Genomic DNA, 23,351 nt, shown 5'->3' with positions numbered 1-23,351 from the left:
AAAAAACATAGCACAGTCTGGTGCATTTCGAAAATATATTTAAATATTCTTATCTCAACAGAGCATGTTAAGTAACACTGCATTAAACTATTTTCAGACATTAACACACTTGTGAAAATGATTTGTCTGGCCAGCTACTTAATAAGGTGTGAGAATGAAATGCTCGTGAACTCCCAGAAGGAACACTGAAGACCCCAAAGCCCAACTTTCCATCTGAAGTGGGAACGGACTCTACAGGAAGGAGTGAAGAAACGAGAATGGGAATGATGGATTGTTCCAAACCACAAAGAACAGATTCACATAGGGATCTCAGCCAGTGCCCGACCCAGATGAAGGAGAGGGGACTAAAAGATGTTCCTGTTTGTGGTATGGTGAAGTCTCTCAAGGCGAAGAGAAGGCAGCAAAAGCACTATTGAGGATGAAATGTTCGCCACCTTGCCAGAGGGACAATTTGGCATTACGTACGGGAAGTCTTTTAAAAGTCCCCACTCTTTGATCACCAATTTTAGAATTAAAATTTAAGGACACAGTTGTCCAAACAAGCAAAGGAATATGTCCTAGTCCATTCAGGCTGCTATATAACAAACTACCATAGACAGAGTAGCTTTAACAATGAACATTCATTTCTCACAGTGTGGAGGTTTGGAAGTCTAAAATCAAGGCGTGTGCAGATTCGGTGTCTGGTGAGAGCCTGCTTCCTAGTTCACAGATAACCATCTCACTGTCCTCACATGGCAGAAGGGGACAGAGAGCTCTCTGGGGTCTCTTTTAGCAGGGCACTAATTCCATTCATGAGGGCTCCACCCTCATGACCTAATCACCTCTCACATCTACCTCCAAATAGCATTAGATCTGGGATTGGGATTCAATATTTGAACTTTAGGGGGATACAACATTCAATGTATAGCAGTCTATGTACATGGATGTTCATTAGGGCCATTTTATAATAAAAGCAAACAAAAACATAAAATATATTATATAAAACTAACATGTCCATGAGAAATACATGCAGATTAGTAGTGACAGGAAAACAGAGGAGTGAAGTAAGCTGGAAGACGCCTAAAGCTGGCACATACAAAGGCTTTATACTTCTTGCTGCACCAATGATAAAACTAAGCCTTATTAAGAGTCCTACTAAGTGCTAGGTGCCAATAGGCACAGACTTTGCCTTCTATGTGTTTGTAGGAGATAGAACAGATTTAGAAGGGGGTTTTGTCCAAATTCTACCAACAATCATGAGCAATCAATTAACATCACTGACCCTTCAATTCCTCAGTTATAAAACTAGGGATTCAGTGACCCCTGGGTTCCTTCTTCAGGTTAGAATTTGTGAGTGCTTCAATAGAAAGCTTCTCAAAATTTAATATTAGCCCACAGCCAATGGTAAAATGCAGATGTGATGCAGTGGGGCTAGGAAGACACCTGATTCTACGTGTCTAATGTGCTCCAAGGCTACGAGTCCTCCAGGGGCTTACACTTTTGAGTTGCAAGATACCAATATACATGGTGTCACTGAATTTAAAATAGCCATCCTTAGTCCTATTTCACTGATAATAGAGTGACCTGTGTGGGATCAAATGGGCAGAAAATGGCAAAGCAAGGACCCCAGTGGAGATCTTTTTACTCTAGTCTCCAAGATGTTTAATGTCCCATTCAGTTCTAAAATACTGTAGTTAGAAATCACTGCCACACTTATATAAAGGGAACAGAACCAGGCACAGGGTTGGTAAGGACAAGCTGCTAATGGAGCTCAGAAGAATGAAAGATCTCTTTACAAGGGGATCTGTGAAGAAGCCATAGAAGAAATTTCACAGCAACCTTGAAGGACAGCTAGAATGAAGGTAGGTGAGATGGAGAGAGGATGCAGCAGTTCAGTATAATATGACATGATTAGAACATATGGCTGTGCAGAGGGAACTTGCAGAGAGGGGCCCTGCATAGCACAACAGGTCTCTTGAATTAAGCCAGGTATTTATTACAAGAGTCAAAGATTACTCTCAAGCGTTAGACCTTCGGGACTAGAAGAGCATAGCAAGTTCAGATTATCACAATGGTATTGGAAGCCCTTTACCAACTTTTTTCTTCTTCCAACACCACAGAGATTCCATTTGTCTCTGTCTACCTTCTTACCCCCAGTGCAAAGAAACTGACCCAATCAAAAAGATTTAAGCACTCCAGTTCCCATCCTTATACTTACACTTTTACAATTCTAGCCCTCCTGTCAGTGCACCTATATCTCAAGTCCATAAACTCCTTCATAAGCTTTACTTCCATCCAATGAAGACTTTAAGCACTGGCACCACTGTGATCTCTCAGTTCTTGTCATGTGTATCTTCTAGAGACATTTACTCTCAAGCACTGGGAAATGTATAAATATCGGCCAAGTTCCTCAGTGTCTGCTTCTCCTTCTCACCTAAAGCTCCTGGAGGAAAGCACTGAGTCAAAACATTTCTTGGGTTTACCCCCATAACTCATAACATGCACTGAACATGGTAGTTATTTCCTTAGTTCTGTTTGTACTACTACCTGGTTTTAAGAGGAAGACAAAGTTGGATGAGAAAAAATTACTTCCCCTCTTTAATTTGTTTCTCCTAAGTAGATCTCCTGAGAGAAGCCTTACGGCCCTCACCCTTTGGTCCCACATCCATCTTCAGAGGCATTCTGTAAAATGCCAGCTCTACACTGTATACCTACAGAAACAACAGAGTTAATTCTCTCCTGAAATTATGACTCCCACCTTCCTCCCCTTCCTCTAAATGTTTCCTTTTAAAGAAAAGCTATGGTTCACTGCTACTGAAAATTAAAGACAACAGCATAAAGATCAAGGTCCGAGCTGGTGCAGACGATGACAGAACATTAAAATCACCGCTCAAATTTTTCTTGTCTTGAACACTGCCCAAGACTACTAATGGAAAGCCAATCCCCAGGATGCATGCTCACTTTGGACATTCTCCACTTGCACCTCTTGGTTCACAAACGATTTTGACTACAGTGAACAAACTGGAGGTGGCCTTCAGTTGAGATGAGACGGGAAAGACATATCCCTTCAAAACTGTTTGATTACCCCACACACACACTCGCCAGCCCCCCATCACAACACAAAGTACCAAGAAAAAGCAGGAGGGTTTATTATGCAAAGGTTCATTTGTAAGGTTTAGAAGAGGAGAAACTGATCACCTCTTACTCTTCCAAGCTATATCCTGGCCCCTCCAGCTGTATCAAGCTTGCTTTGCTACAGATTGTGTTTTGGCAATCAGATCGTATCCCAGCATTCCTTCCACTTTCTGAATCTACATTTTCAAGATTCTTATCCTTTCTTACTTCAGTTTCCAGTCACATGTTGGCATGATGTCTTGGGGCAATTTTCTTGATGCCTGACTACTGTACCGTGGTGGTTTGGCAAAACAGGCATAAGCTCATTCCCCATACAAACATGGAAAATGTTAAAGATGTTTTTAAAGCATGTAAAGTGTCTCTCATCAGCATCCAACACTGAAGGAGAAGACATTTGCCAACAGAAACCTGTGGTTAGCCAGACTGATCAAGTATACACTATAGCCACATTATACCCTGAATCAGATGATCTCATGAGACAGGTAAAGAGATATGAAAGATCAAACATGAGAAAAGAAAGAACTTTAGGTGAATTCTTTTCTCTTTTTACTTTTTAGTGTGTTGGACCCTAAAAAGCATGGAATTAAAACTGGTGAAAAACAGCCTATATCAACTTGCTTGTGGTGACTCAAAAGTTGTCGTTTCTCAACTCAACTTTGCTGAAACACTTGATTCATGTTGTTCTTATTTAACCTAATTTGCATTGATTTAATCAGTGCTGGTATGCTTTAAATACATAATAAATTGGGATTCTGCAACTTAGATGACTTAGAATAGCTAAATTTCAATAAAGCTCATTTCAATCTGTTAATGTATACAGTTCTGCCAAGGGGTTTAAAAGCACAGAAAAGATGCAAACTTGCCACATTAGAGGTGGGAAAGGTTTAAAGACACCATCCAGATGAAATGATTTGCAGGATAATAATATGAAAAGCAATATATATATATATATATATATATATATATACACACACACACACACACACACACACACACATACACACACACATCTTAATTACAACCTAGACATTTCTTCTATGTTTTGAGTAGCATACTTAGAAGAAAATTCACATATAAATGCAGGGAATTTAATTTTATTCTCTTTCCTCCTTGGCAACACTCAACTCTTTTCTGCCTCTCTGTACCAGCTCTACAAATCAAGTGACATCCAAAGTGGGACCTCTTCTTGCCCATTTGGCAGGCTCCATCACCACCTTGCCAAGCCGCCTGCATTAGTAGGATTTTCTTCCTAGCAGCCATGGGGATTGGGTGGCTTATACTCACAGCGCTTGCTGAATGGTTGGCTAGTGTTTACTCCTGCCTGCCCCCGCCTCCCCCACCACCCTTTAGAGTTTATGGCTCAATCAGCCAGCCTGCTGTCAGGAATAATTGTATTGGCAAGAGGTGAAAACACTTGATGGTGAAATTGTTTGTCTGTTCAAGTGTTCTGCAGTACCTTGCATGTACAAGGGTGAAAACTGAAGGTATGGAGTCCACAGTCAGGCAGAAGACAAGAGGGACGAAGAGGCAACCATCAAGGATGGCAAAGGAAGAACACTACTTTGGTGTGGGATGGCAAAAAAACCCCATCTGTGTGGGTAACAAGCTGTGAGACTTCAGGCAACTGCCTGATGTCTCTGTGCCTCAGTTTCATCTTGTGCAAAATTCAGGGGCTTGATTTTCTAATGTCTCTTCTAGCTCCTAAGACAACATGTGATGCTTAGGACATCTCACCTTTGTTTTCCTTCCAATAAAATGATACATCTCAGAGATGAATACCCAGGGCACAGCTCAGATGAATACAAAATGTAATGATTCGTGCCCCTGTTCATATGACTTTTCCTGGAGTACACCAGTCTTTGGTGACTTTGATTCCACTGGCAAGTGCCTTCAGCTTGAGTGATAAAGCACAACCCAGTACTCGTCCAAAGTCAATTCAACTTGGGAGCTTTGGTAATTCACCTCATTCTTAATCATAGTGAGTACCACTACAGATAATGGCCACTCACTTTCCATCCCCGACAGGCAGAAATGATAGAATTTCAAAGGAGGAGATGGACATTCACATTTGATTTCCCCTATCCTTGGGCATCTCTGCCAGGAAGATAGGCTTGCCCACACTCAGTTCCAGAAAAGTTTCCCTCTGCCATCTCTGAGGACTTTTTTTTTTTTAACATGACAAACAGGTTCCTGACAATAGACAGGGTCCTTAGACCCTCTCCAGGTCAAAGCCAGTTGGAACGAGAGAGAGAGAGAGAGAGAGAGAGAGAGAGAGAGAGCGCTTATTATGAGAACCCCAGCTACAGATGACTGTGAGTGGAAATAACCAGGCAAAGACTTCTCTTCCTAGTTAGGAGAGACAATTTAGCTACAGTCTGAAAGTTTAATTAGGGGTGCATGATGGAGGGGGATAGGCTTCATTATGGTTTAAACTACCCCTTCTCTGCCTATTCTCTAGTATATTCTCCTGGAGTGCTACAGGGTGCTGTAATCACCATGTGCAGCATGTTAGGGCCAGCCCTCCTGACTGTCATACAGCAGAATCTTTTTCTAATCCACCTGGGACCTTACAGACATCCTTGGAGAATGGTGAAGTCCTGGTAGGATTTCACGCAAGACTCCCTGCACACAGACATATGCTTCTAGCACACTGGGTCTCATACCACCAAAACGGGATGGCTTCCCAGAACCAGTGGATTTGGAAAGCTTTTCCCCATCCACCACTAAAAAGGGCTGGCTGACTGCAGAACTCCAGTGCCTGTAAGGAAAGGAGGAAAAAAAAAAAAAAATCTTAGCCAAGCCCCCACAATCACTGCTTTACTCTATCTTCTCTCAAGTTGCTTTTCTGAAGCAAAGGACCAAATGTTGATTTCTCTACAGATTCCTACGTGTCTCTTACACGTAGACAGCTTTAAAGGGGGAGGGGGAGCGTCCCCAAAAGGGAAGGGGGAGAGAACAGAATATTACAGTTTCCTGCCTGGAAATACCTTGTCGTTGATGATGCTACCCCATACCTCCATCCCCTCTCCCCCTTTTTTTGAAATACGGACCCCCAAAAAAAAGCTGAAAGTGTTTTCCGTTTCATCAAAGAACATATATTACTTCAGTGGCTCGGTAAAATGTTTGGTTTTGTGCCCACCCCTTTTCAATCTGCCCATGTCTGAGGTGCTCCGGGAAGACGCACAATCGTGAGCAGCTTACGACACTCAGTGAGCAGTAGGTGCCTGTGCAAGCTCGCGCCGCACACAGCCTGGCGGAGGGAAGGAGCTCGGGCGCCGCTCCCCGCTCCCCGCCCGCACCACCCCGCCGCCCGCAAAGCATGAGCGAGCCCGCTCTCCGCAGCCGCCCCGGGCGCGAATGGCAGGCGGTCTCCGCGGAGTAAAAGGTGGCACCGGTCAGTGGTCCTTTCCAATGACGGACATTAACCAGACTACCAAATCCAGGGGAGTCGTGAGCCCCGAGTTTGGAGTTTTTTTTTTTTTTTTTTTTTTTTTTTTTTTCCCCACAACGTCACAGTCCGAACTGCAGAGGGAAAGGACAGCGGCAGGAAGGCGAAGCCCGGCGCCGGCACGTAGTTGGGAAACTTGCGGGTCCTAGAAGTCGCCTCCCCGCCTCGCCAGCCGCCCTTGCAGCCCAGAGCCGAGCAGCAAAGTGAGACATTGTGCGCCTGCCAGATCCGCCGGCCGCGGACCGGGGCTGCCTCGGAAACACAGAGGGGTCTTCTCTCGCCCTGCATATAATTAGCCTGCACACAAAGGGAGCAGCTGAATGGAGGTTGTCACTCTCTGGAAAAGGGTGGGTAAGACACTTTTTAATTAAATTCTTTCCCGAAGATTTTTTTTTTTCCTCCCTTTTCTTTGCTGCAGCATCTAACATGGACCAAATCACCGTCTCTTTGATCTTTCCGTGGCTGTGAACTTTCTATGCTGCCCAGCTTTCTGCATGCTTAGAGGTGAACGTGTGGCTTTGGGGAGGGGGGTCCTTCTTTATTTCAATATATTTATTTGATTTTGCCCTTTTCTCCCCCTCCCCCCCTCCCCCTCCCTTGGAATAAAATATGATGTAGATTTCTGACCGAGCGCTTCCAATGGACATTCTCCAGCCTCTCTGGAAAGATTCTCGCTAATGGATTTCCTGCTGCTCGGTCTCTGTCTATACTGGCTGCTGAGGAGGCCCTCGGGGGTGGTCTTGTGTCTGCTGGGGGCCTGCTTTCAGATGCTGCCCGCCGCCCCCAGCGGGTGCCCGCAGCTGTGCCGGTGCGAGGGGCGGCTGCTGTACTGCGAGGCGCTCAACCTCACCGAGGCGCCCCACAACCTGTCCGGCCTGCTGGGCTTGTCCCTGCGCTACAACAGCCTCTCGGAGCTGCGCGCCGGCCAGTTCACGGGGTTAATGCAGCTCACGTGGCTCTATCTGGATCACAATCACATCTGCTCGGTGCAGGGGGACGCCTTTCAGAAACTGCGCCGAGTTAAGGAACTCACACTGAGTTCCAACCAGATCACCCAACTGGCCAACACCACCTTCCGGCCCATGCCCAACCTGCGCAGCGTGGACCTCTCGTACAACAAGCTGCAGGCTCTGGCGCCCGACCTCTTCCATGGGCTGCGGAAGCTCACCACGCTTCACATGCGGTCCAACGCTATCCAGTTCGTGCCGGTGCGCATCTTCCAGGACTGCCGCAGCCTCAAGTTTCTTGACATCGGATACAATCAGCTCAAGAGTCTGGCGCGCAACTCTTTCGCCGGCTTGTTCAAGCTCACCGAGCTGCACCTGGAGCACAACGACTTGGTCAAGGTGAACTTCGCCCACTTCCCGCGCCTCATCTCCTTGCATTCCCTCTGCCTGAAGAGGAACAAGGTGGCCATTGTGGTTAGCTCGCTGGACTGGGTTTGGAACCTGGAGAAAATGGACCTGTCGGGCAACGAGATCGAGTACATGGAGCCCCATGTGTTCGAGACCGTGCCGCACCTGCAGTCTCTGCAGCTGGACTCCAACCGCCTCACCTACATCGAGCCCCGGATCCTCAACTCCTGGAAATCGCTGACCAGCATCACCCTGGCCGGGAACCTGTGGGACTGCGGGCGCAACGTGTGCGCCCTGGCCTCGTGGCTCAGCAGCTTCCAGGGGCGCTACGATGGCAACTTGCAGTGCGCCAGCCCCGAGTACGCGCAGGGCGAGGACGTCCTAGACGCCGTGTACGCCTTCCACCTGTGCGAGGATGGGGCCGACCCCACGAGCGGCCACCTGCTCTCGGCCGTCACCAACCACAGTGACCTCGGGCTCCCGGGCAGCCCGGCCACCACGCTCGCTGACGGCAGGGAGGGGCAGCTCGACGGCACGCACGAGCCGGCTACTGTGGCTCTCCCAGGCGGCGAGCATGCCGAGAACGCCGTGCAGATCCACAAGGTGGTCACAGGCACCATGGCCCTCATCTTCTCTTTCCTCATCGTGGTCCTGGTGCTCTATGTCTCCTGGAAGTGTTTCCCAGCTAGCCTCAGGCAGCTCAGACAGTGCTTTGTCACGCAGCGCAGGAAGCAAAAGCAGAAACAGACCATGCATCAGATGGCTGCCATGTCTGCCCAGGAATACTACGTTGATTACAAACCGAACCACATTGAGGGAGCCCTGGTGATCATCAATGAGTACGGATCCTGTACCTGCCACCAGCAGCCCGCAAGGGAATGCGAGGTGTGATTTTCCCAGTGGCTCTCAACCCGTGCGCTACCAAATACGCCTGGGCGGCTGGGGCGGCCGGCCAGCGCCAGGCTGGGGTCTCCTTGTCTGTGCTCTGATATGCTCCTTGACTGAAACTGTAAGGGGATATCTCCCAGAGACTTGACATTTTAGCTTTATTGTGTCTTAAAAACAAAAACGAAATAAAACACAACAAAAACCCTGCCCCACAACCTTCAGGACAGTCAATCTTAAATTTCATATGAGAACTCCTTCCTTCCTTTGAAGATCTGTCCATATTCAGGAATCTGAGAGTGTAAAAAAGGTACCAATCATTGATTTTTTTTTTTTTTGTAAACTAAAATGTTTAAAATAAAATAGCATTTACAGTTTTTACAGACTGGTGTAATCTAAATGAATTGTTACCTGTGTTAAAAAAGAAGGAAGAGTTACCATGTCCTTCCCTGGGGGGGGGGAGGGGGCTGGGGGGGGGGCCAGCGGCCAGAGGAAAAATCCAGAAATTGCGGAGTATAGTGATCAGACTCAATTTGAAATATTAAGAGGAACAAATAAAGCTCATCAGGTTGATTTATCCCCACATGACTAAAGACTGAGGGGAAAAAGCAAGACCTTTCACATTATCTTTAGGAGAGAGCAATGCAATCACTGTAACGCAAGTGAAAGGAGGGGGCGCTGAGGACTGAGCATCACTGCCTAGCCTTTAAGGCAGAGATCGTTACAAATAGCTTTTAAAAGGCAGTGCCAGACAGTTTGTCCTATGAGCAAGAAACGTTTTTGCACTTAATACAACCATCTTTCAAATCGGCTCAAAATCTCACCCACTAATGCCACTGGCTCGTAATTCTCCTGTGCCTTTGATTCACCAGAGTTGGTAGCATTTGTGCCCTTTTCTGTACTCTCCCAAGTGAAAGAAAGAGCCCCTCAGCTCCTGCTCACTCCGATCTGATTGAGGGGAATAAGGGGAATAAGGCAGAATCCAAATGTTGGCGGATGAAAGCTGTGCTTTCTGGAGCACATTGCGAAGACTGCAGCAAGCTTAGGCTCCGAGCAGTGAGAGCACACTCCTAGTTACTATGGGGAACAGTGAGAAAAATCCTACCTCAGGTTGAATGACCACTGGGTAATGACTTCTGGCAGGAGACTTTAGGGACAGACTTTAGAAGCAGTGGGGGTGGGGTAGGATCGGGGAAGATCACCATTTGACCCTGTGTTCCAATATTACTGAGATGGGAATAATTTGTTAGCCCAGAACAGAAAAGCTGCCTGTTTTCAGCTTGCCCTTTTTTATAATGTCTGCTTTCCCAGTGTTGTTTTACTTTTTTGTGTGTTGGGATCAATGATTGCCTCTCCCCACCCTTCACAGGTTTCCAGGTCCATCAATGAGGTGCAGACTGTTTACTGGACTAAATTAAAGAGTGGTAGCAGTTGGTGGGTGTGGGGATGGGAAAGAGGGAGGAGTACGGTGTATTGCATGGGAGGGGTCTTGCACTCGCTAGCACTTTAAGCAATTGTATGATGGAAATAAACTGTCATGGAGAGCAGATGGTGAATACTGAACCAACACCCATGCCCAGAAGTCTTTTTCAAACTCAGGTGCTCACCACTCTGAAAGATCCTACAGCCAGGCATCTTTCTTTTTTCCTTTTTTTTTTTTTTAAGAGAGACGTCCAAATAGTAGGGAGAGGGATGGGGAAAACAGACACACCACCACCTCCCAAATGCAAATGCCTCTAGCCACCTACCTAAAAAGGCAAAATCTGCTGTTTGAAATGCATAATGTCATCACCAGGAGGTTTACTTAAGCTGAGGATTAGTGATAGGTTTCTCTTCTACCTACGGAGAAATCCATTTTCCTAACAATACTGCATGTAAGAGGCCCTTTGGAGAGAAATACTTTGCAAATGTTTCTAATGTGTTAAACCTTGAGAGTTTAACATCTCTTTCCCTCTCCCTCTCCCTCCTCCCCCTCCCCTCTCCCAGCTCATTCTTCCTGACCAGGAAACTTCATCTTCTTTGTTTCTAATTAAAACATGATATAATAACATACACTGTGCTTGTACCACTTATTTAGGCTAGAAGAGAGGTGCTTTATTTGCTAACTTTGAGGAGAAGCTTTTAGATTGAGCCTAAGCATGACAATTTGGAGCTGCCGTTTTAAACAGTGTATCACTGGGCAGGGGGGCAGGGGGAGCAGGAACTTAGGGATCACTTAGGGATGTGCCATCTATAATTAAACTCCAATAAAAAGACCTCCTCTAGAAGACAACATACCTTTTTTGGGGGGAGGATGTATCCCAAATTGTGGCGACCGAAGAAAAGTTCCTTGGACTCCATTGGTTTAATCTCATAGGAAGGCTACTGGAATTTAGTACCAAAAGGTACTTCTGGCTCGGTGCATTAAAGGCTGTGCTGGTGTGCTTACAGCTATAGGGAAAGCTTCCAAAAGCAAGTCCTTTCTGGGAAACATCAGAACCACAGCCCCCCACCCATGGAAATATAGATATTAGAGACTGTAGAGTTTATCGCTTATACCCAAGACAATTTTTTTCTTTCGTTTTTTCTTTTTTTCAACGTGGCCATAAGAAAAAGCCAGAGAATAATTGTGCTTTGTTTTATGCTGCTGGCACCCCTGCCCCCCATATGACTAAACATCACATGTGTAGATCTTAAGTCCATGTAAATGTAATGAAAGATCACTGTCAAGAGGAATCTTCAGTCTGCTAACTGGAGAGCAAATGCTGGCCACAGAAAGCTGTGTTCTTATTCTGTGTGTCTGTATATCTCTGTGTTGTGTGTCTTTGTAGAAGATATGTTTTCTACACAAAAAGGAATTTAGCTCACACCATTTTATTCTCACGCACCTCTTGCTTTGAAAAAGGGCTGGGGAAGGGGAAAGGCAAGAATAAGGGAAATCAGTAGTTTTAACTAAGGTTTTGTGACACTTGAAATCTTTTCTTTCACAAATTAATTAATCTTTAAGCTTCAAGAAACTTGCTCTGACCCCTCTAAGCAAACTACTGAGCATTTAAAAGAGAATCTAATTTTTAAAAGTGTAACACCTTTTTTATGTGTTCTTCCCACAGAGGGTGCTAATATCATTATCCTGTGCTATCTGAAAAAAAAAAAAAAATTTAAGGCCACAATTCATGTCTCTTCCTGGTCATTGTGATGGATTAACCCCCTATTTGTAGTACCTTCTCAGATGATTAAAGTTCAGCCCTAGTAAAGAGGTTTTTCGAATATTTATACAGAAAAAAAAAAAGGTCTTTTCTGATAACAGATGACACTCTCGCACCAGTCTTCCCCTGGTAGTTTTTTAGGTTGTGCCAGAGGGAGCAGGTTAAGTAATACCCATCCTTTGGCCTTCATTTACAGAAAAAAACAGCCCTTGATGCTCAGACTTCAGCCAGGATGGTTGAGAACACCAGTCCCAGGCACAACTCACGCTTCCAAGACTGTAAAGTTGCCGTCACAAAGAAAAGAGGACTCCAGTAAAAGGAAACCTTTTTTAAAATTCATTTTTTTAAAATATTCTCCCACGCTCCTCAAAGTATAAGAGTGCCTTACCTTTTCTCCCTGCCTGCAGGAAGGCAGACATTTGGTATGACTTAGCATCAACAACACATTTATGAGTATGTGTAGGTAATTAGAGGGCCAAATGCCACTTGTTATTCCTCTCAAGTTTCTTAAGCAACTGCACACAGATCACTGGAGGGCTCAGGGGCTGGCTGTGTTTTTGGGTTATATTAATCGACTTGTCATCAAGTTCGGTGCCTGTTCTATCTGGCATAGCCACTGGTGGGTCACGTATTCTAGTAAAATAAAAGGCATCAGATATCTCTCTCACAGACAGCGTTATCAAAAGACTGGAATGTATATCTTTTTTTGGAGAATGGGGATTACAGTGTTTCTGGGTAGTCAAAATAAGCATCAATTATCTCCTCTAGGTAGGTGGTTATGTTGGTTGATTTGGGTTTTGTCATTGATGGAATGACAAATAACAAGGAGTTAGCTGGAAAATGACTCTGAAGCAGGGTCCTGAAATATATTTTCAGAGAAGTTTAGGGACACACACTCACACACATTTTGCACGCATAACACAGATATAACCAGGCATACACATATATTGCCATATTTATATAACTACATATACAGTCACACACATGACATTACATAACTTCTTTCAGCATCAATTACCCTCCTACTTTCTCCTTCCATGAGCAAACTGTTACTCAAGAAAGAACCTGGTAAAATCAATCACAATTAAAATGTAAAGGACTGAAGGTATTTTCAGGCATTAGATAATGTGTTGGTAGATGCTTTGCAGCTGGGGGATCTTCTGAGCTCCTCATACTGTAGGAGACTATAAGCCTGCTACCTAATGGTAAGAGCCAGCAAATGGCAAGATACTCTTTTGAGAGTACCTTCCTAACCAATGAATTCCACCTCAGGGTTAGGAAACATATTTCTCCACCAAAAATATTCTTCTCTGATTTTTTTCCCCAGGGATCCAAGAGGCAAAATTCTTACTCCTGACTGGGCACAATCTTCTGGCCTTCCTCAGTGGACCCAGTTTTTGTAGGTCTTTGGTGTTTTGCTCACAAGGCTAGGCACTATCTACTACACCCTTAAGGTTTAGTCAGAGATATAAACAAGATGGAAGGAATAAAATCTATTGAGTATGGGAGCCTTTACCTAGATTTCAATATGTGTGAGAGAGAGAGAGATGCTAAGAACCTTACCCTTACATGAGGAACGTAAAGTTTAGAGACGTTAAGTGCTCTGTGCAAAGTCACCCGGCTAGTAATGGAGAGCACTGGTATTCAGTTTGGTAGCCTTTTTTGGCATGCCCTATTTCCTTTTCCCTTTAATAGTCACTCCCTCTGCTCCTCCGCCCAGCAGAACCAAGGACTGGCACAGGACACATGCTCACGTATTCTTGTTGGATGGCATGGGTACAATGCTTGAGCCCAGGAATTTTCAGGATGACTTCACTTGCTCTGGCCTCTGTTAATTGGGTAATGTAGGACTCTACCAACAGAGGATACCTCTCCACAGGCCTCCAGAGGCAAAACTGCCCAGCTGCTCATCCAGTCCAACCTCTCACCACACAATGATAGACACAGAGAGACTAAGGTATGGGCATCCAGGTATTACTGTCAGAGACTTGTTGAGATTTCTTTCCTGGCCATTAAAAGGACTATGTCTCTATGGTTGTCAACCAGGGGCAACTCTGCCATCCACTCAACAATTGGTAACGTCTGGAAACTTTTTTTGTTTTCGTGCATGGTGGTGGGGCCTACTTGCGTCTCATGGGTGGTGGTCATGGATCCTGCTAAACATCCTACAATGCACAGGAAAGCCCCTTCACAAATAATTATTTGCTCTAAAATGTCAAGAGTGCTGAGGTTAAGAACCTCTGCCCCATGGTGTAAAGTAATGAGGTTTTCTACACCAGTGTGTTTGCTTGTGGCCGCCTTTCCAATGAGTTAAGTTTGGGTTCACCCAGATCTATTCTCTTTGAATCTTCCTCTCTCTTGCTAGAGAACTGAAAGTCTAAATTAAAACCCCTCAGGTTGGTTGCTAATCAGAGGACCTGTAGTTAGCACATGCTTCTCGGAGAACATATGGCAAAACTTAAATTAACTGGGACGAAACTTGTCAGAACCCTCAATTGACCCACTTTTTCTTAGCAATACCTCATTTAGGAAACAGGAGGAAAAAAATCAAGTTACCAGTGGATATTTACTTAACAAGAAGGAAAATGAGAAACATGATATTCCTTCCAGAAGGTGTCCTGAAGTCTGAACAAACTGAGCTGACCTGCTTGGGCTTTCTCTTTCTCCAGCCAAGCCTGGAATGTCGCTGAGGTGGGATTGGGGTTCCCCTTTAAAAAAAAATTCAATGTGCTTCGTCTAGTGAGTAGAGTGGATATATTATTAATGAGGGAAATCATTGCAGACCTTAGAAACAGGACGGTCTAGAGATGCAGGCAGTGCAAACTGAAGTGCATTTGGGGCCAGGCAAGGGACACAGGTGAATAAAGTTCATAGCCATGTGGCATTATGAGGGAATTGGAGAGTTCACTCAGAAACAAACCCATTCACATTGGACTGGCTCTAGTTAATCACAACACTTCAATAGGCCAGATCAAGCGAACACTCTTGAAGTTCAGGGTCCAGAACTCAGGAGAGACACCTGGCCTTTAAACCTGGCTCTGTTACTCACATGTCATGGGTTCATCTGGTAATCACCTTACTGTCACTTTGCCTTTAGGAGGATTCATGCTGGTATTCCCTAAGAAACCTTCCAGTTCTGGGCTTCTAGAATTTTTCAAGAATAAAACAGGAAACAGAAGTGGTTTCCCAGCTAGTGTCACTTAACCAGAAAATTAAAATCCCCCTGAACTCCCATTCCCCAGATATTCTGATTTATTAGGTTTCCTACATATGAATGAGAAAAGGTAGTTAAAAAATCACAGAGACAAGGACTTCAGAGAGGAGGTAGGGATGCTGGAAAACAGATGAGAAGGCACAGCCATGTGTGGGTGGGAAAATAGGGTTTTCAGAATGTGCAGTAAGAGATAAAAGGAAATCCTAGCAAGGACTCACTCACACTCACCCACACGTGAGACCAGAGGCGTAGGGATGTGCTCTGAAGCAGGCCCAACAAAAAAACAAAACAAAACAAACAAAAACAAAACAAAAAACCCTGAAGAATGCCACTGGGTAGGGGTGGGGTAGGGTGGGGGCAGGAGCCAGCTGGGAAGAAGTATGGAAAAATATTTGTATGAGTCCCCTAAAATAATTTACTATATTGTACATAGTTATAATTAATACTGGAGATCAGAGCCCTTTTGTAACATGAGAAGAGATGGGAGGCAAGGAAAGAGGGAGAGACTGAAATTTAGAAAAGTAACAGGCAAGGAGAGAAGAGGTTGGAGGGGGAGAAAGAGAGAAAGCAAGAGAGAAGGGAGTTTCAAGATTTGTGCTTTATATTGCTCAAATAATAATAAGTAGCTGTAATACACCAACTCGATTCCTTTTTAGTCATTTCTTTCTTTATTCTGGTTTACCACGTTGGCTATTTTCTTCTTAATGTAATGTTGGGAAGCCATTCCTCCCCTACTTTATGAGAAAAAATAAGTCATTGTTTAGACGCATCCTCCTTTCTCTTGCTCAGCCAGGAGAATGTGTCTTCACCCCGGCTGCACATTGGAACCACCTGGGAGCTTTAATGAACATGGATGCCTAGGTCCCTCCCCAAGAGATTCTGATTTAATTTACATGCAGTGTGGCTTTGGTGAGGAGATTTTTTTAAAGCTTCCCAGTTGATTCCAAAGTTCAGCCAAGGTTGACAAGCCCCGAGCTAGAGGGTCACAAGAGCCACAGCATGGGCAGCTGACTGATCTACCCCATGCACAGGTCTGACTACAGCTCTTCACACAGGGTGGCAGGTGGCTAGGCTGGATGGGGGTCAGTGCTAAGTGAGGAGACTCCCCCCCCCCCGCCCCCGCCCCGCAACTCCACCTGGTGGGGCTGATATTGTGAGCAAGATATGCAGGCATAGATGGGCTTGTAATTTGTCTCCAAGCACTCCATAATTTACAAAGTGCTGTTCACAGTTAATGATTTTATTTGCCTTAATTCCCCCAACAATCTCACAAGGCAAATACAAATTTGTCCCATTTTTTTTGTTTAAGACAAGAAGACTCCAATGTGAAGAGGCTAAGTTGCTTGCACAAGGTCAAGGCTATGGCCAGGCCTGGCACTCAGAACTGCCTCTTCTAATTATTTGTCCTTCCCCTTCTAATGCTTCCCTTTCCTTTCCTGCTAGAGATCCAAAAATCAGTCAGTCTTTCAGGAAGAGTCCTAGAGAACAGATTACAAACATTTTCCCACACCTTCTCTTTCTCCAACTGGAATCTGGCAATGACAACGTTTGGCATCACAGTCTCACGACTGCCTCTTGGATGCCCCGACCCCTGTCCCATGCCTGATACTCCTTTCTTTGCCCCAGGAGCCTCCATGATGTTTCAGAGACATATAAAGAGATGCCAACTCTTTCCAAATACCCCATCATCAAAAGTTCCCTTTCCGCTTGACCACTGCCATTGACTCCTTTGCCACCAACACTTTAAAAACTGTGAAAATTCACTTGTTGGGATGAGCACTGGGTGTCATATATAAGCGATGAATCACAGGTATCTACCCCCAAAACCAAGAGCACACTGTATACGCCGTATGTTAGCCAATTTGACAATAAATTATAGTATTTAAATAAATAAATAAATAAATAAATAAATAAATAAATAAATAAATGTGAAAACTAAGTCCCAGAAGAAAATTGATGGATGGATGGATGTGATAATTTGTGTTGTGTTGTGTTGTGTTGTGTGTGTGTCTGTGTGCTTAAAAAGGATCTTTGGGGAAAATAAGAAAGAAATTGCTCCAGTGCTAGAACTTCAGGTACGGAAACAGCTGAGTGATGTATACTTGGACAAGAGATCCTCCCTTGTTCCCTTCAAATGAAACGACATAGACCACTGTTCATGTATAAAACCAGATCTGCCAGTAGTTTATGGGCTTAACATAAAGCCAGGATAAAGACTGAATCTTCCAGCATACTTTATCTCCTTAAATCAGTGTTTTCTTTAAAAATCATGTTTTATTAGGTGCTCCCCATCAGTGCGTTTATCTTCAATGAAGAATTCTCAGTATTGCAAAGTGCATGTGGCAGGGGCCTCTATCTCAGAGACACCGTAGGCAGCCCTGGATGGCAGTGCAGAGGCTCAGTCTGTGCCAAGCAAGGGCTGTATTACTCTGCCACAGAAAGGTCTGAAAAAGTCAAGTTAGACACAAATAATGGAACAAAGCAACAATGTGTCTTCAGCTGACCAAGACAATCCTGTCGTTTGTCCCTCATTTGCAGCACCACGCACTCTATGATTTTTGTCTTGCTGTCTCTGCTCCAAAGTGATTGCATTTGTGGTAAAATCCATATTTCCCAGTAACTGAATGTGTGTGTGTTGTGTGTGTTTTATTCTAAAAATAATGGTCCTTCTTAGAATTCAGCCTCACTCCTTTGCTTGTCATCCAGGTCATTTTTATCTGAGTTTCTCATATTGATCCTGTTTTACACACTATTCCAAAAATCATAAAGGTACAAAAGGAAAAGAATAAACATGCTCTAGGGGAAAAGAGTCTTGAGAAATCACACTAAAACTGAAATGCAACTAAAGGTAACATATCACTCAGATTTTTAAATTCTAACTATATTGGTTAACTCAAAGTAGCACAACATTTCTTATTGAGGGATTAAGTAAATATGTGCTGAATGAACAACAGAACAATGTAACTTGAAGAAGAGGAATTAGCAAGAGGACTGTGCTAAGAATTTAGACCCACCAGACTCATCATGAACGTGTTCAGAAGAGCCCTCCTCTTCTTTCTGCTCTGTGTATGTAAGGCAGCCACCCCCTTGGGAAGTGTTTATTATATACTGCCCTTACTAGGTACCTGGCAACCTGCTAAACCCTTAACTACCTTCTTAGTCACACCTTGCAATAAACCTCCCCCTCTCCTTGTCCAGAGAAGTATTAATATCCCCATTCTACAGATAGGTAAACTGAGGTTTAGAGGGGTTCAATGACTTGCCCAAGGTTACTTACCATAGCAGGGAGTGTCAAGCACTTAACTCTGGACACATAATGGTTGGGTTCAAGTTCTGGCTGAGTGAGTTTTGCAAGTTACTTAATCTCTCTAACCCTCAGGTCCTTCGTCTATAAAATGGAGATAGGGCGGTCATGACAATTGTAGTAGTTACTCTTTGTACAGTGCTTACAACAGTGCCTGGTACCTGGTAGGTGCTAGATAAGTATTGTTTTGTTTTATATTCTTAACAAAAGATAAATAAAACAGGGTCACATGGCCAGAGAGCTGTTGTACTCCCAAGTCATGCTATCCCCTTTCTCTTCTGTGATAAGATGATGTCTCAAACTTTGAGTTCCCAAAAGCATCGGATTCAAAAGGAAAAGGTAAGGAGGCAGAAAATGGAGTCTGAAGACACACGTGCCTTCCTTCACAGCTTTGCAACCCGCTCAGGCCTTGGCCTCTACACTTATGTTTGACTTCGCTCTGGTTGTTAATTGTCAGCCCTGGTAAATGCACCCTCTACCGCAATATGAGCACGTGTGTGAGCGGGTTCGGCAATATCTTCCAATTTCTACATGAACTGAAAGCTGATGACCGGCATTGTTCATATTAGTCTTTGAAGATTCAACAAAACTCATTTCTACATGTGAGCTATTCCCTATCCTAGTCAATTCCTGAAGGTGGAAAGCTACTACACAGCTTGCAATTGTTATCCAGCTCCCAAACTCTTACTTAATATCAGCAATATTAAATCATACTGGCCCCCGGGACACTAAGCATACATCTTCAGCTGTAACAGATTTGCTGGTGTTTATTTAAAGATTTTTTTTTTCTCTGTGTACTAACAGCTACAGTTTGATGTTACTGAAGCAAATGTAACAAAAGGAGACACATCTGAGGTGGACTCTCTCTTCTGGGAGAGGAGCTCATGTGTCAAGAGCCGCATGTAAGTTCAGTTTTGGTACTAATTTGCTGCTGGCCCTTGGGGAAGCCAGTGCTACCTGCCCAGGCCTTTCTTTTCTTGTTTGTAGTAGTGATTTTTTGCCTTTCCTTTTAGTTGCCCCATTTAGTAGGCAGGGAGAGTGTTAAGGAGGGGGAGGAGAGTAGGAGTAATTTCCAATGCATTCTCTTTTACTGTTGCTTATCAGCAGGTAAAATTGTGAAATCATCAAACTTCCCCCAAGGAAAGGTTCTTCCCTCCTTAGAGACCCACCCAGCACCACAGGCAGAGACTAAGTCTGGTCAAAGGGAACTCACTATTTTGTACCTTGAAAATTAAATACTGAGAGGTGATTCTGTTCCAAGCCACTGCCTGTTTCTTGCATTCATTCACAGAATGGTTAAAGAATGCTCTGCCCCTGCTTTGAACAGGCATATTAGGGATACTTGCCCAAAGTGAGTGAACCCCCAACACATGAATATATATGCCAGAGAAAGCTATGGCTACTGGGAAATTGAGGACCACCTTCTGTTTGTTGACTTGTTTTATTGTTTTCTCTCTTCCCTCCCTCCCTCCCCCCTCCCTCCCATTCCTTCTTCCTTCCTCCTCATTCACTTCTCCCTTTACTGATTGATTGATTGATTGATTGATTGATTTTACTGAATTCATAGGTATGAGTAATTATGTAATCCCAATGAGGGCAAAATTGAACCAAGGGGGTAAAGACTGGTTCCTGAGAGGGAACAGGTAAATCTTAGTGTATGTATAAAGCACTGATGTATATACCCTACTGAATACATAAATCGATATAGGATATATTTATGGTATTAAAATTTCAGAGGCAGCAACTGGGGAAAATGTGTAAAAAAATCTCTTTAGTTGGAGATAATGAGAAAAAAAAGTTTGAGAAACACTGACATACACAATGATTAACATGGAGGTAGAGACAATAGTAAAATGGCAGGTCACCATTTGAAGACTTTGAGAAGGTCAAGGGAGGTCTGGATTTTTTGATAATAAAAACTAGAATTCAGAGATTATTTGAACAGCCAACATTTAATTTGGAGAACTGTGTCTTAGCCCCTCCTGCATTCTACACTTCCCAGAGTTGTCTTTATGATATATTAGAGGGGGGGAAAAAGGGTATGGAATTAATCGCCAGAACTCTGGGCCTGGCTCTGCCATTTACTGACTTAGATAAATCACCACCTTTCTGAACTTCAATTCTCTTGTCTGTAAAATTCAGAAAGTAGTCCCTGCTCAGCCTGTTTCATGAGAATCTGGTAAGGATTAAAGGAGGGAAAGTAAGGGACAACTTCAAAAGCTGTGGGGTACTATGCAAAGATTTAAGCAGTGGAAAGAGGAGGAGGGTGGTGACATGTGGGCAGCTACCCACACAGTGTCAATTTAGAGGGCCACATGTTTCAAACCCTCCTCCAGAGAGACTAAAATCCCTGCTAGTCACTTCTCTGGATTAAGTCCCTCATTAATCCTCGGTCTAGACCATTTGTAGCACGGAGGCAACTAGACTTCTCCTTGAGGGAAAGTCCCTCATTTCACTTGACTTTGTCTCTTACCATGTAGCAGAGTCTGACCCAAATGGGTCAAATGGCCTTTGGGCAGGTCATTTTTTCACCTGTATGAACCTTGGTGTACACCTCTCTACATATATTTGGTTGCCTTGCACGTTTTTGAGAAGCATCTCAGGAATCATGAGTGTTGTGCCCACCACGTGCTGGTGGATAGTGAATTCTCAAGTAATGTTAGTTTCCACCCCGTGTCACCAATGTAGAGTTACACATTATGTTTATACAAATAGACCCGATGAGAATTGAAAGGCATTAGGAGCAACTGCTTTCTAGAAATGGATTCTGAAAAGTGGCTATAAGAGTTTAATTTAAATAGAACATCACAGGGTGCCTGGGTGGCTCAGTCAGTTAAATATCTGTCAGACTCTTCATTTCGGCTCAGGTCCTGATCCCAGGGTTGGGGGATCAAGCCCTGCATCAGGCTCACAACCGAGCATGGAATTTGCTCAAGATATTCTCTCTCTCTCTCTCTCTGTCTCTGTCTCTCTCTCTCTCTCTCCTTCCCTCCCTTCCTCCTTCTAACCCCCCCCTCTCTAAAATTAACATAAATAAATAGAACATTACATTAGTAATGGAAAATTCTTCCCCATACAGGAGAAACCTGAGGTATAGATTAGCAACTATAATAAGTGGAAAGAGAGACAGCTCCTTCTCTTATTAGAGTCAGCTGGAATACTCCGTTAAGAAGGAAGTGACAAAGATCCCTTTCAACAGTGCTCCAAGACTTGTCTCAGGTGATTGCCTTTTATTTATGTATTTATTTATTTATTTGGTGTGAGTTTTCAATGTAACGATTCTTCCCAGATCTGCCAACAGATCCACTCCCCCATCCTCTTTTTCTGAGCATGCCTCTCCTCAGCAGCAGAAACCTGATAGATCTCCCGAGAGCCTAAACTGAAACTTCCGTAAGAAGGTGGAGGCAGAAGTCAGCCTCGGTTCAGTTATAATCACTTATTACACCATACCACTGCCATCAAAAGTGCACGTGCTGCTTCTCTGAGCCCTCATGCACAGGCGACTGCTGTGGTCCCCTATCTGTCCGCTGGTGAGATTCGATGTTCTTGGACCCCGGGCCAAGCAGCTCTGAACTGCAGCAAAATCCAGCAACACATTCAGCAGCCAGCAGCCTGCTGGGCTCGGCCGGTTTACCCAGGGCTACCAACCCCAAAGCACTGGGATGAAAGCAGATGGGAAAGAGGGAAAGGGTCTGTTTGTGTTTTTATTTTTTACCAGGCTCAGCTCTTTGGGAAAAAGAAAAGAAGAGTCGTGCTCTGAGCTGGTGCCCTGCCAAGCTCCCTCCCCTCCCTTGCTAGCCCAAGCACTCCACCGTCTGTGCAGACTGCATAACAGCAATTTCTGGAAACACACTGAAAAGTCTGGGCCAGTCCAGAGGCTGTGGATTCCTGGTATCTGTGTGGTGGGGTTTTAAGGCTTTTATTTTTCACCTTAATTCTTTTAAAAACTGCCAGCTTTTTGAAGCACATCTGTTATCAACAGCTTCTGTTTGTAAAATGAGACCGAAGGTATCCTCTCTAGAGAAATGCCTGAATCTTCTCTGTAGTTCAATGCTTCCACTGACAGTTTGGCTCACAGACTACGGCTGTGGTAAATATTACAGAATGTTAATAAAAATGAGATAAAACACCTAGGGATCTTTTTTCCCCCCAAATTTTGCTTTGCTCACTACTAAAGTTTATCTTGACAGAAAATTTACTTCTCTGATCCACATCATTTCCCAAAGCAATTTTCCAACAGCAAACATAAATTTCTGGTGATCGCTAAGAGGTTTTCAATCCCTATGCTGAAGAGGCCATGGGGTTTCAACTATTTGTTTCACCTTCAGGTAAATACCCCTTACTCCTGACGCTATCACTTGGGGACCCTGGGCAGCAACTAGGGGCAAAAGCCTGAAGATGAGCTTTTAGGTTTCCAGCATATATAGGCTTGGTGGAGGAGATGGTTTGAGTATCAAGATTGCATCCTGAGAAGGTGATTAAGTCATTAACTAACAAACTAATTGCCTAAACCCACATAGCTGTGTTCTCAAATGGGAGGGAGCACTAAGTAAACGCAATGCTTTATATTGCATTGAACTTTGACCTGGTTAACACAGATTACACTTACACCTTATCAGAGGTGTAAATTGAGCCTACATCATGATAGAAAATGTGTGCCCCTCTTTACATTGCATTTGTGCTGTCCTCAGCCTCTAGGATTCTGGGGATCAGTGTCCTCATCATCACTATCCTCGTCCTTCTCCCCTTCCTCTTTCTCATCATCATTACTTTTGATCCAAACAGATCTATAACCATTGGAGTAGGTTTTCACTGTGTACACAGTAAGTCTCCCTTGCAGCACTGT

The 23,351-nt window shown here is 44.2% G+C and overlaps 2 protein-coding genes across 4 annotated transcripts in view; one reads left to right on the top strand and one right to left on the bottom strand.

The window, feature by feature from the left end:
• CTNNA2 (catenin alpha 2) overlaps positions 1-23,351 on the bottom strand; it is a 1,119,678-nt gene that overhangs the window by 366,346 nt on the left and 729,981 nt on the right. The window lies entirely within an intron of this gene.
• LRRTM1 (leucine rich repeat transmembrane neuronal 1) lies at positions 6,457-9,126 on the top strand. The gene is made up of 2 exons (XM_030310978.1): positions 6,457-6,909; positions 7,181-9,126. Exon 2 carries the CDS (start codon positions 7,240-7,242, stop codon positions 8,806-8,808), a length of 1,569 nt encoding a protein of 522 aa, XP_030166838.1. The 5' UTR covers positions 6,457-6,909; positions 7,181-7,239; the 3' UTR covers positions 8,809-9,126.

This window comes from Lynx canadensis, chromosome A3 (genome assembly GCF_007474595.2).
Source record: "Lynx canadensis isolate LIC74 chromosome A3, mLynCan4.pri.v2, whole genome shotgun sequence".
NCBI lineage: Eukaryota > Metazoa > Chordata > Mammalia > Carnivora > Felidae > Lynx > Lynx canadensis.
Note: the sequence above shows the minus strand (reverse complement) of the source record. Positions and strands in the feature narration are given on the sequence as shown.

What these genes read in the sequence shown, in the direction of transcription:
- LRRTM1 (XM_030310978.1), top strand. Translation starts at nt 7,240, where the DNA reads ATGGATTTCCTGCTGCTCGGTCTCTGTCTATACTGGCTGCTGAGGAGG.